Below are 16,029 nucleotides of genomic sequence, written 5' to 3'. Positions count from 1 at the left end.
GACACTGCGCATGCGCAAATGTAGGCTCGTCTGCGTATCATGTTGGTGAATGCAAAAACTGGGTAGTCGTCACCGTCAACATGTCCACCGCTACTCAACGGAACAATAACGAAGAGTCTGGGCTTCACGGTATGTACCGTCATCTGTTTCTCCGAGCACCACGCGACAAAACTTAATTTCAGCCAGTCAAGACAAGGTTATGGTTCGAGAATTGTGGTAATATCGTGAATTGATTGCAAAAGTTGTCTTAACATGGTATTTCCTCCTCTTTTGAGCTGGGCGGTACGAAAACCTTGACGTCAGAGTAGCGTATTGGCAAAATAGCCAATTACGTGGCGATTAGTTTAAGATTGACAGTGTAGCCAGCCAATCAGGTGCGTCTGCGATGGGGACGTGGGGGTCGAGGCTAAATGAAAACAAGTTGAGACAAAACACCAAATAAAAAGGTTCCTCTGAAAAGGACAAGTTTAATGTTTTTTGCAAGACTTAGTCATATGAGTTTCCCGCTAAATGCATTTGATTCGCATTTCCCTCCAAGGAGGCACAGTCTTAAATAAACATATAGAACCATACAATGGAGGAAGTGACCTGCATTTTTCACGTTTGAAAACACATTTAAGAATTTAGAAACTGATCAGATCGCCTCGTCTTGTACGTGATTCCAGAGGCTAAAACACCGGTTCAAAAACAAGTGTGATAAAGCATTTTACGTAATAACATCAGCTGCTGGAGCAGCGACATGTCCTGGCAAACTGTCTCTCGCTGCAGTTATGCAACCCCGCCTTCGGGAGCTCAGATGGCAAACTGTGTATGTGAACTCGGTTGTTTTGCTGCATGATAAAAACCACAACAGTGCAATGCTTGTTGACGTTGGGAAAGCCAAGAACAAGTAAAAATCGAGTTGTTGTTGTTTTGTCATTATTATTATTAACGCACGTTCTTAGTAAAGACCCCTGCCCGTTGTAGATTACATAACTGCTGAAGAAAAAATATGCAAGCTGTTAGTGGGGCAGTGGCACAAAGAAATGCATGCATGAATGCAGCGCGCATCCCAGCCAGTTGAGAGTAGTGCATGAAATATATGGGTCAGCCATTTCCATTGAAACCGGAGACAGGGGCGTGTTTGTACGTGGTATGCACGGTGCTGTTTGGATTGCGCCTACACACAACAAGCTTAATGGCATTTCCGTCCCTCCCTATGTGTGAACTTTGTGTCGCCCAGGCTCATGGGTAGAACTGGAACTAAATGGAAACACCACCCCCGAGGCAGCGCAGACCAGTGTGCAACTGACAACACCGGCTGCAGACCAAATAAACGCAAACGCTGGCATGAGCCAAACCCTGCAGGCCTTGGAAGTGGTGCCTGAGAACGATGAGACCCTGATGGGGGGACTGGAGCATGTACCCTCATCTTCCTCTATTCACAATGGAGACATGGAAAAGATTCTCCTAGATGCACAGCATGAATCCAGTCCAAGTGGCTCCTCCTGTGATAGGTAGAACCAAAATCAGTGTTTTTGTTTGTTTTAAGTAAACTAATTAGTTTGAGTTGTTTTTTGTTTTTTTGTGCCAACTAATCTGTCCTAATGTGTTACAACAGTCCTCACAGGCCACCAAGTCCGGATCAGGATGAGGGTCAGATAACCTTTGATGTAGAGATGCCAAGTCAGGTAAATTAATATTTATAAAAAAAAATGTTTTTGTTGCACTTACATAAAACATAACCCTAACATTTAAATTATCCAACCCCATATTCACAGTCTGAGGATGACGGTCCAGAGCAGGACAGAGAGGATGACATTTTGCTCAACAAAGAAGCAGACTGGGTCGCTGATTGGTCCAGCAGACCGGAAAACATTCCACCAAAGTAAGCAAATTGTCACATCAAGAGTGTTTTATTAATATACCATGGACTGCGGGATATTAAAAAAATAACTCATCATTAAATGGCTGGTTGTTTATTCTTTTCAGAGAGTTTCACTTTAAGCATCCCAGGCGTTCAGTCTCTCTTAGTATGAGGAAGAGTGGAGTAATGAAGAATGGTGGCATCTTCTCTGCTGATTTCCTCAAAGTCTTCATTCCTTCCCTTCTCATCTCACACATCTTTGCTCTTGGCATCGGGTAAGTATGAATTCATGAAAGGGCAATCTTCAAACATAACTAGCTGTAGAAAATGTTGTGTTTTGTTTTTTTTTTGTTTGTTTTTTAATTCGGTCATGCAACAGTCATTTTTCATGCTTTGGACTGGGATGGGTTTTTTTACTTGTTACATTGATCCAGTTTCCCTCAGAAAAAGGCTAATGTCAGCCTTAGTCAGAAAAATGTCCGATTACTCTACAGGCTCTAATAAAAGATTGAAAATTTAAATTTCAGCCACCAGCGGTAGCATTTTAACAGTCAGATTTCAGTGTTGGCTTTCCCAAAAGGCTGACCTAACTGTAGCTTTTTCAACAGACAGCCGTCAGTGTTAAAAATCTAACACTGCCATTTCAGCTGGCTAATAATGGTTTTCCAATAAGCCCTAAAAACCTTAGTCATCAGCCCTGCAAAGAAGCTGCTGTCAGTTTTAGCTTAGTCCCACAGTCCATTTGATGAATGTCATGTCTTTGCTTTGCAGGGTGTACATCGGAAAGAGAATTGCCACAGCTCCCACCAGCTCTTACTAAACAGAAGATGAAGCAGTGCCTGAGTATTCTCCTGTCATTAAGTCTTATGCACCCCTCTGTAGTTAAGCTGTCTCCTTGCACCCATTGTCTGCCCATGTTTCTCTTCTAATTAGCATTACATTTTCTCACATTGTCGATGTAGTTATAGAGGTATACACGTGACGTAATGTGGTTGCACTCCCGTCACATTTCGACACAAGACAACGTTGTACCCAGCAGCTGTTATCGTCTTGAATCTAGTGGATAACAAACCCTCTTAGAGCTGGAAAATAATATGAGTCGTCATGTTTTAACTCCAAAATATATGACAGTTTTTTTTATGTGCTGTGGCTTCAGGGTTGAAGTTTCTTTACTTGTTTCATTTAATGTCATGAGAAATCTGGCCTCCGAAGCTTTGCCTCTCCACTGTTTCCTCAGTAGGAAGAGAGTCTAAACCAAAAAATATGCACCATATCTGCAACACGAACCAACTGAAATGGTAGTGGGTACAGATAGCACAAATAGGACTTTTATTGCCTTAATTTTATAGCTAAATATTCAAGGAGCAGTCAACAATGCTGCCCTGTGGGATTTGTTTTGAAATTCCACACATTCTTTAGGAAAGGCGTGTGTCAAGTTGGATGGAGGGTTTCTTTGAACAGCTTTTGTTTTTTTTTTGGAAATCTTATACATTAATCTGGTATGTAGCTGCAAATTGCTGATAGCAAGGTTGTTTTGAGTATTTGTGATGATGATGGTTTACCAGGCCATATGCTATTTTTCTTTTTTATTACATACATATCTTCTTAACATTACATAGGAGCAATGGCGAAGTGCCAAAAATTTATATTTTTCACCACATGCACATTGGTGAGTTCGCCTCGACTGTTTTTGTTTTGTTATTGTGACATGTTGAGATATTTAAGGATGTAGATGTGAAATATGATTTAAGCTGTGATCTGCCCCATGTACTCCTTTTGACATTGTATAATTCATTTATACATACTAATACACATTACGTCATTGTCATTATATAGACTAGTGGCAGCATATGTAATGTGTTTCTGCTGTTGTTCAAATGTCAGAGTGTCAATGACTGACATGGACCACCATGGAAGGGGGCTTCACTTGATAGTGTTATCTAACTTCTTTATAGACCACACTGTGCAGTTTTATCACATCATATCATGCAATAAACAGTGTACAGTCAATATCCATCTGCCTACAGTGGACCTCTAAGAGCAATTCCCAAAGAACACGTGATGTCTGTGGACTCTTACTGGTGGGTGACTAGGTGGTTCCTTTGCCAGTGTTTGAAGGCCGTCGTGGAGTCGCAGGAAAATTGCTTAATGGCTGTGAACGCTTTTAGCCGTACTAGTTGTAAAATAGTTATCTTGTTCTAAGCCAGCTCTGTCACTCCAACTAACTTTACACTGTCATCATAGTAGGTTTATGTACAGCCGATCAGTTTTATGTGCAGTATTCTCCAGACTAAGTAAAGTACATACAGTTAGATAAACTGCATGCATCACCACTAAGGTCTCATGCACAACTAAGTGGTGAGAATCGTTAAACCTGGATGAAGTTTGGACTGACTTTAAAGGGACGGATTCATACATGTAATTTACCACATAGAAAGTATGTATTCTTCATTGGTTTAAGCTTCTCCATCTGTAGTATCTCCAGATTCTATTGAATAACTAAAATGCTATTTAGTCAAGTTTAATGATTATAGTTCACGAGAGTCTATCAATCTAAATAAAACAAAGCAAAAACAACAGATTTCTTCAGCATAACAGTAGACATGTTAGCTCCCTAGTACATAGCGTAAACCATGGCAAATCCACAGGGGTGTTGACTATTTCCCTGCCAAGATTTGCCCTGATTGTTGAAAGATCAAATAAACAAACATTGGTCACAGTCCAAACCTCTATTCGAAGCTTTTGTTGCTTTTTTGTAAGCTATCCTTTCGTTATTGATACAATAAAATAAATAAAGAGTGATTAAATCATGATTGGTGTAATAGTGTATGTGATACATATTTTAATATCTCCTGATGCAATTTTTTTTCCTTTACATTAGACCAAATTTCTCATGAGCCATATTTTTTAATGAATTTGAAGAGACTTGAATGAAACATTTGGACCAGTTCACTGCATCTCTTGGTTTAGATGCCAGTTTTTGCCCTTACGCTGCTATGTTTCTTTTGCATTATCTTCAAAATCACAAACCACATTCTTTTTGTCAAAAGATGAGGTGAAATTGTCCTTGTTATCGCAAGTGTCATAGAATAAAAATGTACATGGATGTTGTATCTAAATACATCAATAATTTAGAGTTGTGATGATACTTTGGTTCTAAAAATATATATTTGTATCAATGGTATTATGTAATACAACTTACACCAGTTTTCTTTGGACACATTTACCTTAATGTCAACTAATCTACAAATTAATATAATTGTAAATTGTAATTATTGCTGAGACTATGTTATATTTAATAATCTGGTGAGGTCAATTCAAGTCAGTCAAATAAATGGGCGATGTTTAACCTGTCTTCCCATCGTTGACGCTAACACATTGAAACAGCGTGGAGCTGAGGCTGAGCAGGGCGGGGCAGTGCGCATGCGCGCTACGTCTTTGTGGCCCGTCTCTTCTTGGTGCCTGTCTGGTCTACTGAGACCTGTTCCAGCATCAAAACCAAGGCGAGGACCTTTAGGCAAAAAAACAAAAAACAAACAAACAACCTAAACGTATAAAAATAATTAGTTTAGGGGAGTTGCCGAAAACCATTACGCTTTATTGATAAGGATCGTCGGACAGATATAGAACACTCGGGGCGTCGACTGTCCAACGAGCTGAGCATCCAATCATCCTTTCATTGGCAGCTGAGGTTTTCCAGTCGAGCTAGTTGATTTTAGCCAAGAGGCAGGGCAGATTTGTGACTGAGGCATTCGCAAAATGTCGGGCTACCAAGGAAAGAAGAACATTCCACGAATTACAGTGAGTATTGTGCGTTTTACCATAAGCCATTCCATTCATTAGATGTGCGTCTTTTTTTTTTTTTTTTTAATCATCATCATTATTAACGCGCTTCGGCGAGCCGTCAGGATTAGATTAAAGCTAGCCGAACGCTTAGCCGACGCCTTCGCTCATTTAAACGGACGCTGCCACCAGCAGGTAACCGGACTGCCGGTTGACGAAAAGCTGTAGCAGAAAGAAATACGGAACTCATATTATGTCTGTACGTTTTATGGAGGCCAGGGCCGATGCTTGCTGCAGTCGTTTGCTCCTTTGCTCATTTGGCTGTTGTTCGCAGCGGCATCGTTAGCCCCACTCGGAGCATCCTTAGCTCGAAGGGTGTAGCTAGCAGCAGGTGAAAAGACAGGTTCATCCGCCTGCATCTTATCTGTCACCCTCCATCCTCTTGGCCTTTGCTGTGTATTTCGCTTTGTTATTATATTTTTACGATGGAGAATTTGTGTTAAAATTGGTCTCTTTAATGCAAACATAAATGTATTCATATATTTTTTGCCGACGGCTGGTATTTTGCTTTAAATTTCTTACATGCTTGTGAAACGACATTGTAACGCCTTATTTGCTTTATCATGCAGCTTTTCCACCACAGAGTACAGTATTAGGGCCTAGAGAAGGATGTCGTGATAGCTGAATCAAGTAAAACCTCTTTTGCAAAGTAGGTCATTGGACAGCACCCATCCAAACCTTTTTTCCTCTAAGCTTTCATCATGCAGCTGTTTTTAACCAGTGCGAGTGTGCATAGGCAGAGAGTGGTCGACTTGGCCGATCACTCATTAACACCAAAGTATGGGGCCAAGCTTTGTTTGAGTCAATGAACTGTCACAGGTTGATGCAAGGACAGCCCAGACACAACATGCAGATAGGCAACACACACACACGCACAGTTTGACAGTGACGGGGGTAAAAGGTTTACAGCTCTATTGCATGTTAACACAACTGTCTTATATTTCCACTGAATGATGGGAAAATCTAGCCATATTTGTCATTTCAAGTCACAGATGGAATCAACATCACTGGTCTTGTTTAAGCTAGGCGGAATTAAATGACACATTATATTTTAGTTACATAAATTAAACTAAAAATTAATGATTGAAAACAGTTACAAAAAACATCAATGCGCTCAATCATGTAAAGGAAACAAAGCCATAATTTAATCTGCCCTGTTAAATTCTGCCACTTGAAATCTGTCAAGCTTTTGTTGAGTCACAAGTGAGCCGATAAAATACACTTACCTTGAAGCAAAGCTACACGGTTATCCTGCAATACAGTAAATCTTCTAATGTAACATGGGTTATCATGTTCAGGAAAAGCAAATGAAAGATTATTTGATTTTATGCTGGAAGGGACGAAAGCGGCAGTTTTACACTAGTATGTGGGGTATTTCAGCACAGTGCGTCTCACATCCTGAAGCTTTGGGGTTTGATTTCTTGGGCACTTTCAGTTAGGAGTTCATCTATCCATTCAACCATCCGTCCATCCATCCATCCATCATCTTAATGAAAAGAGATATGATGCAATAGCAATGAAAGAGAGAGGGGCAGTGGAATCTCCATCAATTATACTCAATTAGAAAATTGAAAGCCACAGTAATTCAGATGATTTATGGCAGTCTCTGGGCTCTCGTTGTTGACCACTCAGGCACACAAAATGCCTGGGTTGTATGACCCACATACAGGGGCTGAACAGGCTGAAGGGTCATGCCGATACAGCCATAACCGGTCTACCTAATGGATTCGCACTGATGCCCCCTCACCATGTACGTCCAATCCAATACAGAGCTTTCCCCTCCAAAAGGTTTGCAGTACACCACTTCTTCCTCATTAGCGTTCGCGACTCGTGTCCTCAGAAAACCGAGCGTGCTGCTACAGATTCAGGCTCCCTTTATTTTATTCAGGCGGCCTTCATTGTGCCACTCGCGCAATACGTGTGCGCAAACCTGAGTCCTCCTGAGAACTGCTCCGTCCCTTTAGATGGCTTGTCTGCTTTTTAGCCTTACATAATTTAACAACATTGAAGTTGTTTTTTTTTTTTTTAAATAGAAGTTTTTTTTAAAACTCCTCATTTATCGATAATTAAAGCAGTTTATCTTTGCAAACTGAATTCAGTAACTTGTGTCTAATTTGGTCTTTTCAGATTCATGGAATTTTGTTAGCTTTGAGAGATCACAACATGTTCCTTTTTGCTCTCCTCCGTTGTCCTTCAAAGGTTGCAAGCTAATTGGAAATCCATATTGAAACACTCCCACTTCTGTTAACGGTCCAGTCATTGCCCTTCGGGGCTGAAAGAGTTAGTAGCTCCGCCTGGGGTGACAAGAGCAAGGACCTACTGCAGTCTTTTTTTTTTTTTTTAAATGGTGGTCGTAGTGGACTGGCTGCCGTAGCTGCAGCGTAGCCAGAACTGAACCACACTGAAAGGTATGGAGTGAAAAAAATCTAATCTAATCTAAAAAATAAAAAAAAAATCAAATTGGCCTATATTGACTGTAAAAGATTCCCCTACATTATTATGAAATTCCTGTACTGATACTGATGTTGAAGTAAACGTATGATTTACTGATCTACGAGTCGCCATGTCTTTTTTATGTTGTTTTTAAGTGGAGCAGCCTCACATGAATTATTAAGAACTCTGTAGATCTCTGGAAAAATCCCTCTCTTTACAGCCACCCAGAAATCTTTGCAAAAAAGCATTGACGTCACAAAGGGCAGTTAGAAAGAACTGCCTCTATTTTTTCTATTTCATTCCCTCAGAGCTGCAGTAAGCATTAGAAGGATGGGCTTTTAGTTCTGGGGGCTTCTAGTCAAGACAGCTCCCAGTTAACTTGCTGTTGGTGATGCCTGGTAGCTGTATGGGTGCATCTGTGTCTTTGGGCCATTGTGCATAATGCAATTGTTGCCTTGTCCTTTCAGAGTGACCGTCTCCTTGTCAAAGGCGCAAAGATTGTGAATGATGATCAGTCATTCCTGGCAGATATCTACATGGAGGATGGAGTCATCAAGTAGGTTGAGTAGGAAGATTTAAGTCCAGTGTGTAAAATTTGTCTTGATTTATGATTGTTATATTGGCAAAAGCTTAACATACTGCTCATAAATACAATAATAAAGTCCGTTTTCACAGTATGGTTCGCATATATATAAGAATATCCATAGAGCCCTGCTATGGCAGCTATCAAGGGTCTTGCTCTGAGATAGCTGCCATCTTACGCCGCCATTTTTTAAGGAAGCCTGCCTGACAGTTCCCTTCAATACGAAATGCGCTGTCAGGCGGGCGTCCTGAAATACCGGGCTTCCTAAAACATTTTACACACTGGACCTTTAAGGGTCACCTCTCGTGATTCTTGGAATTTTATCTTGCTTTGTCAAATTCAACTCATTTATTTGCCTTGTCTGCGTCTCCAGGCAAATCGGAGACAACCTCATCGTTCCCGGGGGGGTGAAGATCATCGAGGCTCATGGGAGAATGGTGATTCCCGGGGGTATTGACGTGCACACCCGATTCCAGATGCCTGACCGAGGCATGGTGTCTGCAGATGATTTCTACCAGGGCACCCGAGCCGCCCTGGCCGGGGGGACAACCATGATCAGTGAGTGCCGACACTGGTTCCACTCACTCGCCAAACGCAGTCATTCTGTTGCAGCGATCATAGCAGTGCAGATGCGCGTGCCGCCGAGCGTGTAATCTGATCATGTCGCACGCAGGTGCACACAAACCCTGACCTGTTGTTTGTGTTTCGCAGTCGACCATGTGGTGCCAGAGCCCGGGGCCAGTCTGGTGGCCGCTTTCAAGCAGTGGAGAGAGTGGGCCGACAGCAAGTCGTGCTGTGACTACTCCCTGCACGTGGACATCACCCAGTGGGACAAAGGCACTCTGGAGGAGATGGACACTCTGGTGAAAGATCACGGTACGCAGCGAGTATCTGTGTGTCATGCACTACCAAAGAGTACTTGCATCAGTCTGCAGTCCGTTTTCCTCTATTAAGGACCTTAAGTGGCTGATGGCAAATGAAGATTTGGAAAAACGTAATTTTTCACCTGGCTCGCAACCTTTTAATGGAATTTGGTTGTTTAGTTGAGGCTTTTATTGTTACCAAAGATCATCACCTTTCTCCTGACAAAATAGTGTCTGGAGCATGATGTTCCTTGGATGGATGGTTGAAAAACAAACCATCTTGTCAGTGGCCGATCAACAGTAACAACACACATTCACTAAATATTGTCATCCCTTTGATTTGACTTCTTTCTCACTTTGGGTTCTTCCCCCCGTTTGGCCTCTTTATTCCACCTTTGGCTGCTTTCTATCATAAGTTTTCTTTCTTCAGGTGTCAACTCTTTCCTGGTCTATTTGGCCTATAAGGACATTTTCCAGCTTTCTGACTCCCAGGTACGCTCTGTTGCTTGGCCCACTTTACTGAGCTGACTGTCTTTTAAACTGCGCCCGTACGTGTCGTTTACCTTTAGATCTACGAGGTCTTCAGTGTCATCAGAGACCTTGGGGCCATTGCTCAGGTGCACGCTGAGAACGGGGACATCATTGCAGAGGTATATTAGAGTCACTAGTGAAGGCGGCGATCACATCCCATCCACAAGCAGCTTTCTCCAGTGCCAATCACTCTTTTTTGATGGGTTTTTCAGGAGCAGAGGCGTATTCTTGAGCTGGGGATCACTGGTCCTGAGGGTCATGTGCTCAGCCGCCCAGAGGAGGTAAGTCAAAAGAAATGCATTCTTCAGACGTAGGATGATGGGCTTTGTATAGCCCCGTCATTCTGAAAATTCAGACATTTTTAAAACTATGCTTTGGTTGGATATGCTTTTGTGTACTCAAGATTTCTGTCAATCCCTGGATTTATAGAATGAAATGAAGGCTTAAGAATTGAATTCGCAAACTTAATAGCAAGTGTCAGTAATAGGGATGTTAACAACTAATCAATCATCGATAAATTGTCAATTAAGAATCAAATCAAATATATTAAATTTCTCGCAATTAATTGAACATTTTCTACACGGGTAATTAATATCATAACAGTTTTTGTGGCAGGAAAGAGCAGTTCTCCTGTTGATACTCTGATGGTCATAATATACCTAGAACAGGTTACTTTTAAACCACCAGTGTGGGTTTTGTTGTATAGAAAAGACTAGAATGCTATATGTTAGGCTTTATGAAATTTCTCCTCAACATTAAGCTTAAATTGGCCGGTCTTGATAAAAGAAATTCTATGTTGATTTTAAAAGCAAGACTGTGTGTTTTTCTTCCTTGTGTCCGTGGTCACAGTACAGTGTCCTTGACAAGGAAGCCCAGACCGCCAGGTGGTCATTTTGTACCTTAAAATGTTTCATATGAATATCATTTCTGCAATTCATTGCCATGCAATCGGATGAAGTGACAACTGTTCTGAAATGGAGCTATGTATTTGTGGTTGCCTGTCAGGCACCCTCCATCTATCGGCGTGTAAACTATTGCCAGAAAAGTGAGGCGTGTTGGGCAAACGCCCAGAGCTCCACAGTCCTGTTTCAGGCCTCCTGGGCCTACTGAAAAAACACAGTCTGTTAAAAAAGATGGAAAAGAGTTTTGGGGAAAATAAAATGGATCAGTTCTGGCGTTGCGAGTCTTGTAATGAACCTGTGCATCCGTCAGGTGGAGGCCGAGGCCGTCAACCGCGCCATCACTATAGCCAACCAGACAAACTGCCCCCTCTACGTCACCAAGGTGATGAGCAAGAGTGCCGCGGACGTCATCGCCCTCGCCAGGAAAAAGGGTACGGAGACGGCTGGTTTATTTCCATGAAAGTTATCAGACTCATCCCCCTTCGCCCCCGACCGTCTGTCTGGCACTTTCTTTTTGGGCGCTGACGGCATCCTTTTTCACTCGTGCAGGTTCTGTGGTGTACGGGGAGCCCATTTCCGCCAGCCTGGGCACAGATGGGACTCATTACTGGAGCAAGAACTGGGCAAAGGCCGCGGCCTTCGTCACCTCTCCGCCACTCAGCCCTGATCCCACCACCCCCGACTACCTCAGCTCTCTGCTGTCATGGTATGACATACATTCGGGACATGTGCGCTGCTGTTGTCAGGTCCCTAAACATGAGAGTTTTCTTACTGGCAGGCTTTCTTCAGTCAACTTTTATTTATAAAGGGCTAAATCACAGCCAAAATTGACTCAAAGCGCTTTACACAATCAAAGAGAAAACCAACTCCCTCAAAATATACTATGAATGAATGTCTTGTTTTTTTAATGTAAATATCTTGTTTATTCCCTGTTAGCCTATAAATATTTTTCTTTATTTTATTTTACTTATTTTATTTTTAGTCAATATAATCTCCATTCTTTTCTACTGTTTTGTTGCCGGAGTTATGCAAATTTCCCCAGTATGGGATTAATAAAGGCCTCCACCTCTTCTTCTACTTCTTGTATCAATAAGTCCAGTCAAATTGCATTCTTTTCAATGTTTTCTTCTATGTTTTTGATTGTTTGTTTTTCTTTTCGTCCCTCTGTTGCACAGTGGGGACTTGCAGGTGACTGGCAGTGCCCACTGCACTTACCTGACTTCTCAGCGTGCCATAGGCAAAGACAACTTCGCTCTGATTCCGGAGGGAACCAACGGCACCGAGGAGAGGATGTCCCTAATCTGGGACAAGTGTGTGGTGAGCTTGCTTCGACCCGCTTCCCAAAAGCGTTCCAACAACATAACCGCTACGGGAAAATCTTCCTTTTTTCTCCCCTTCAACTTGATTTTATCATCTTGTCCTAAAAAGGTGACGGGCAAGATGGACGAGAACCAGTTTGTGGCGGTGACCAGCACAAACGCCGCCAAGATCTTCAACCTGTTCCCCCGCAAGGGCCGCATCGCCGTTGGCTCCGATGCCGACCTCGTGCTGTGGGATCCAGACATGACCAGGATCATCTCAGCCAAGAGCCACAACCTGGTCAGAACATTGACTCACCTGTCTTTAATACTCTTGTGTTTGTGTGTGTGTGTATGAGTAAAGCAAGTAGATTTATAAAAGATGATTGGTACTGAATCTGGTGCACGGCAGCACTGAATTATATGAACTTTTATTGATGTCATTATTGTTACTTCTGATGGTTCCTGGTTCTCTCTCTCCCTATCCAGGCTGTAGAATACAACATCTTCGAGGGCACCGAGGTGCGCGGTGGTCCCGCGGTGGTGATCAGCCAGGGCAAGATTGTCCTGGAGGAAGGCAACCTTCACACCACCGAGGGCTGCGGCCGCTACGTCACCCGCAAACCCTTCTCCGATCACGTGTACAAGAGGATAAAGGCTCGCAGCAGGGTAAGTCCTCACAGCAGGAAGTCGTGCTTAAAGGGCCAGTTCACCCCCCAAATTCCACTTTAAGATAGACATTTATTTTCTCCAGCCCGTTGTCACTCTTCTGTCTGATTTTATCTGAGTGTGTACAAACAGAGATGTCACAGGTGCGATTAAAGTTAATGCACATCTACTCATGGTTGGGAGGAGGCCTGACGACGGCAGCTAAGATTATTGCTCAGCCTTGATATAGGGTGCAAGTAATGCAGATTTTGCCCTTTTTGTAGGATGATTATGCATAGGATAATTTCCTTCAGAAGTACATGGACGGAAAAAAGGATTTATTTTAGGGTAACCGCTGTGGAATTTCTTAAATTCATTATTTCTGGACAAAGTCATTTGGGTTCTCATGTGTTCGTACCATATGGCTCCATTTTATGAAGGAAAAACCGCTCTGTGGCAAATGAGTCACTCTGAAACAGTTGTCAGTGTCCCCAAGTGTCTGACGACCTGCTTGATGAACTCTGTTCAGCTCACAGAGCTGCGAGGGGTTCCCAGGGGCCAGTACGACGGGCCTGTGTGCGAGGTGACCGTGACCCCCAAAGTGATGTCCACCGTCTCCTCCATGAAGACCTCCCCCAGCAAGCAGCAGCAGCAGCAGCAGCAGCAACAGCAGCTCAGCCAACAGCCAGTGCGCAACCTTCACCAGTCTGGCTTCAGTCTGTCAGGTGAGCAGGAGCAGCCCGTTGTCTTGCAACTACCGTGGCTCCTTTACGTCTTAGTCTCAACTTCACATTGCCTTTCTTTTTTGTTTCCGACAGGTGCCCAAGTAGATGACAACGTCCCTCGCCGCAACACTCAGCGCATAGTGGCTCCCCCTGGTGGAAAAGCCAACATCACCAGCCTCGGCTAAACTGGCTTTCGAACGGAGCGGAGGATGCAGAGGGCCAATGTCACCGCTGTCGCATCACATCACATCTGCCCAACACTGACTCCCCGCTGCATCCCCCCGTAACGCACTCCATCCACTGTCACTGAAGGCCCCTCCCATCAACTCACGCAAAACTAAGAAGGTGTCATTCCACGTTTCATCACTCCTGCCATTTTTTGACTGACAAGGAAGGATTGAGTCCATTGAAGCAGCTGTTTTCATCCATTTTAAAGTTTCATGATCGATGAAATTGATTTGTTTACATTTTGTGTTCACTTTTGCTGTACATGTTTAAGCTGCTTAGTTGCCCATTGGCTGAGAAAAGTCACTACACAAAGCGGGCAGTGGTAGGATCACTACAGTCTTTTTTTTTGTCATTGCGCTACCTGGTAACCTCGTCGTCTATCGCTTGTCCTGGTCCAGGTCACTGGGGGCGTACCGTCCTTAACAGGCAAACCCAAGCCCCCCCCAGCCACTCCCACCAGCTCTTCCAGGGGACCCCAAAGTGCTCCCAGGCCAACCTGGAGACAATGTCTCTCCAGACTGTCCTGGCTCTGCCTCAGATTTGGAGGTGCTCAGCCAATGCACTCCGGTGAGAGCTGCAGGTCATGCGCTGCGTTCAACTATATAATTTAGAATGTGCTGGTGGCTGCCTTACAGCGCCACTTTCAGTTTAATGTAAAGTCACCGCCTTCCGTGCGGTCATGCCTCCATTGTAGGATTTTTTTTTTTTTTCTGTGAGCACAGCGACACAACCTCACAGTGAAAGACTCAACTGTAGCTTCTGTGCTTCATCGCCCCGCTTCACTTTTATCTTTGCAGTATTCTTGCGCTGGTTCTGTCTGCAGCTAAAATAACTCACCTCAGTCTTCCTTTTCTGTTACAGTTGCACTTTGTTTGATCCATGTTTCATGTTTTTATCACTTTTAAGTCGCGCTCAAAGTGCGGACGGCACTAAAGGAAAAGAAGGGTATTTAATCGGGTCACTCACCACGTCAGCAACACCTCCAACTTCACCTTCCCATGTCAGCTTTCACTTTTATTGTCCCTCATTTCATTTTCTTTTGCTGTTGCAACAAACGCTGGAAACGGCTGTCTGTATATATTGTTCAGGATTGTTGGGGAACAAAAAGGAAGATACACTGATTTGGCTGCATCCCCTTTACACCCGGTGCTATTTGACCCTTGCTGTATATGCGCAGATGATGACGTCCGTCTGTCCCACCCACCCCCCAAGCCCCCATTCCCTCCCGCCACCGTTCAGCCACGTTTTGAAAGAATTTGTTTCTGCACCTGTAAAATCCAAGAGCTTGAAAAAAAAATGTATCTGCGGCTTGCAACTTTTTTTGTTTGTTTGGTTTGTATGAGGAAATGTCTGTATGTTTTAGGATCTGTGTTGAACTTGCCTGCCTGTTGTGTAAGATATTGATAGCACACTGTATCTATGAAGGCTCTTGAAAGAGGCGATGTCAGAGACCTGATGAAAAATGCTTCAGTACGTATATGAAATCACCCCTCCCCACTGCTCCCCACGGCGTTCTGATGCTGTGTCTCCGCTGTTCTCTGTGCTCGTGTTGTGAATGAATTACCTGATATCCAGTTTTCCCTTCTCTCAACCCCACCTGCTGACCAGTTTGACGTGTAGTGTCCGTGAAACACCAAACCACAGCGTCTCAGCGGTGGAGGTTTCGTATGCTGAAGCTGTTACGTGAACCGTGTTACACCGTTTTCAGGGGCGAGGTTTTTATGGTGACGGTTATTGAGTTGTGATGTTGACCACTGTCGTAGCCCCCACCCTCCCACCCCCCCATCCCCAAAGAAAAATGTGATACTCCTTTGGTGAAGTATGTTTTTGTAGGATACCAGGGTTTTGGAGGAAAATCATCAGTCCCGTCAGCATTTGACCCTCTCTGTGTTGACTTCGGTGGATTAAAGCGTTAAAAACAACACTCACAGTGTGCCGACTGCTTTGTTCCAAATGGAAGATTTATCTTTGGCAAAGATTTGAAGTGTGTACTATTGGCATAAGTAGATGTTTTCAATTGATCTATGATACTTTTCAGATTTTATTTAGCAATAAACAGCTTTTTGAAAGAAATCAAAAGATCTGCAGAACAGCAAAACCCCTCCACTTTATTTGTAGTGTTTTCACAG

General features: G+C 43.3%; 2 protein-coding genes across 2 annotated transcripts; both read left to right on the top strand.

Moving 5' to 3' along the window:
* The first annotated feature begins 5 nt into the window (after nucleotides 1-5).
* bnip3la (BCL2 interacting protein 3 like a) lies at nucleotides 6-3,860 on the top strand. The gene is made up of 6 exons (XM_076038895.1): nucleotides 6-129; nucleotides 1,223-1,496; nucleotides 1,601-1,670; nucleotides 1,761-1,867; nucleotides 1,972-2,121; nucleotides 2,618-3,860. Exons 1-6 carry the CDS (start codon nucleotides 81-83, stop codon nucleotides 2,664-2,666), a joined length of 699 nt encoding a protein of 232 aa, XP_075895010.1. The 5' UTR covers nucleotides 6-80; the 3' UTR covers nucleotides 2,667-3,860.
* Nucleotides 3,861-5,176: 1,316 nt separating this feature from the next.
* dpysl2a (dihydropyrimidinase like 2a) lies at nucleotides 5,177-15,822 on the top strand. Its single transcript, XM_076038894.1, has 14 exons — nucleotides 5,177-5,647; nucleotides 8,590-8,678; nucleotides 9,079-9,263; nucleotides 9,417-9,581; nucleotides 9,999-10,060; nucleotides 10,138-10,218; nucleotides 10,312-10,380; nucleotides 11,312-11,432; nucleotides 11,551-11,707; nucleotides 12,177-12,318; nucleotides 12,430-12,600; nucleotides 12,789-12,968; nucleotides 13,477-13,672; nucleotides 13,766-15,822. The coding sequence occupies exons 1-14, from the start codon at nucleotides 5,606-5,608 to the stop codon at nucleotides 13,855-13,857; spliced, it is 1,752 nt and encodes a 583-aa protein (XP_075895009.1). The 5' UTR covers nucleotides 5,177-5,605; the 3' UTR covers nucleotides 13,858-15,822.
* The last annotated feature ends 207 nt before the right edge of the window (nucleotides 15,823-16,029 follow it).

The sequence above is a fragment of the Nelusetta ayraudi genome, unplaced genomic scaffold, assembly GCF_046127955.1.
Source record: "Nelusetta ayraudi isolate G7.1 ecotype Tasmania unplaced genomic scaffold, CSIRO-AGI_Nayr_v1 ptg000058l, whole genome shotgun sequence".
NCBI lineage: Eukaryota > Metazoa > Chordata > Actinopteri > Tetraodontiformes > Monacanthidae > Nelusetta > Nelusetta ayraudi.
The sequence above is the reverse complement of the archived record's forward strand: the minus strand, read 5'-3'. Positions and strand labels throughout refer to the sequence as shown.

What these genes read in the sequence shown, in the direction of transcription:
- bnip3la (XM_076038895.1), top strand. Translation starts at nt 81, where the DNA reads ATGTCCACCGCTACTCAACGGAACAATAACGAAGAGTCTGGGCTTCAC. An exon ending in AGTGGCTCCTCCTGTGATAG is followed by an intron (nt 1,497 to 1,600) that starts GTAGAACCAAAA and finishes GTGTTACAACAG; the next exon opens with TCCTCACAGGCCACCAAGTC. An exon ending in ATCTTTGCTCTTGGCATCGG is followed by an intron (nt 2,122 to 2,617) that starts GTAAGTATGAAT and finishes TTTGCTTTGCAG; the next exon opens with GGTGTACATCGGAAAGAGAA.
- dpysl2a (XM_076038894.1), top strand. Translation starts at nt 5,606, where the DNA reads ATGTCGGGCTACCAAGGAAAGAAGAACATTCCACGAATTACA. An exon ending in TGCTCAGCCGCCCAGAGGAG is followed by an intron (nt 10,381 to 11,311) that starts GTAAGTCAAAAG and finishes TGCATCCGTCAG; the next exon opens with GTGGAGGCCGAGGCCGTCAA. An exon ending in CTCAGCTCTCTGCTGTCATG is followed by an intron (nt 11,708 to 12,176) that starts GTATGACATACA and finishes TCTGTTGCACAG; the next exon opens with TGGGGACTTGCAGGTGACTG.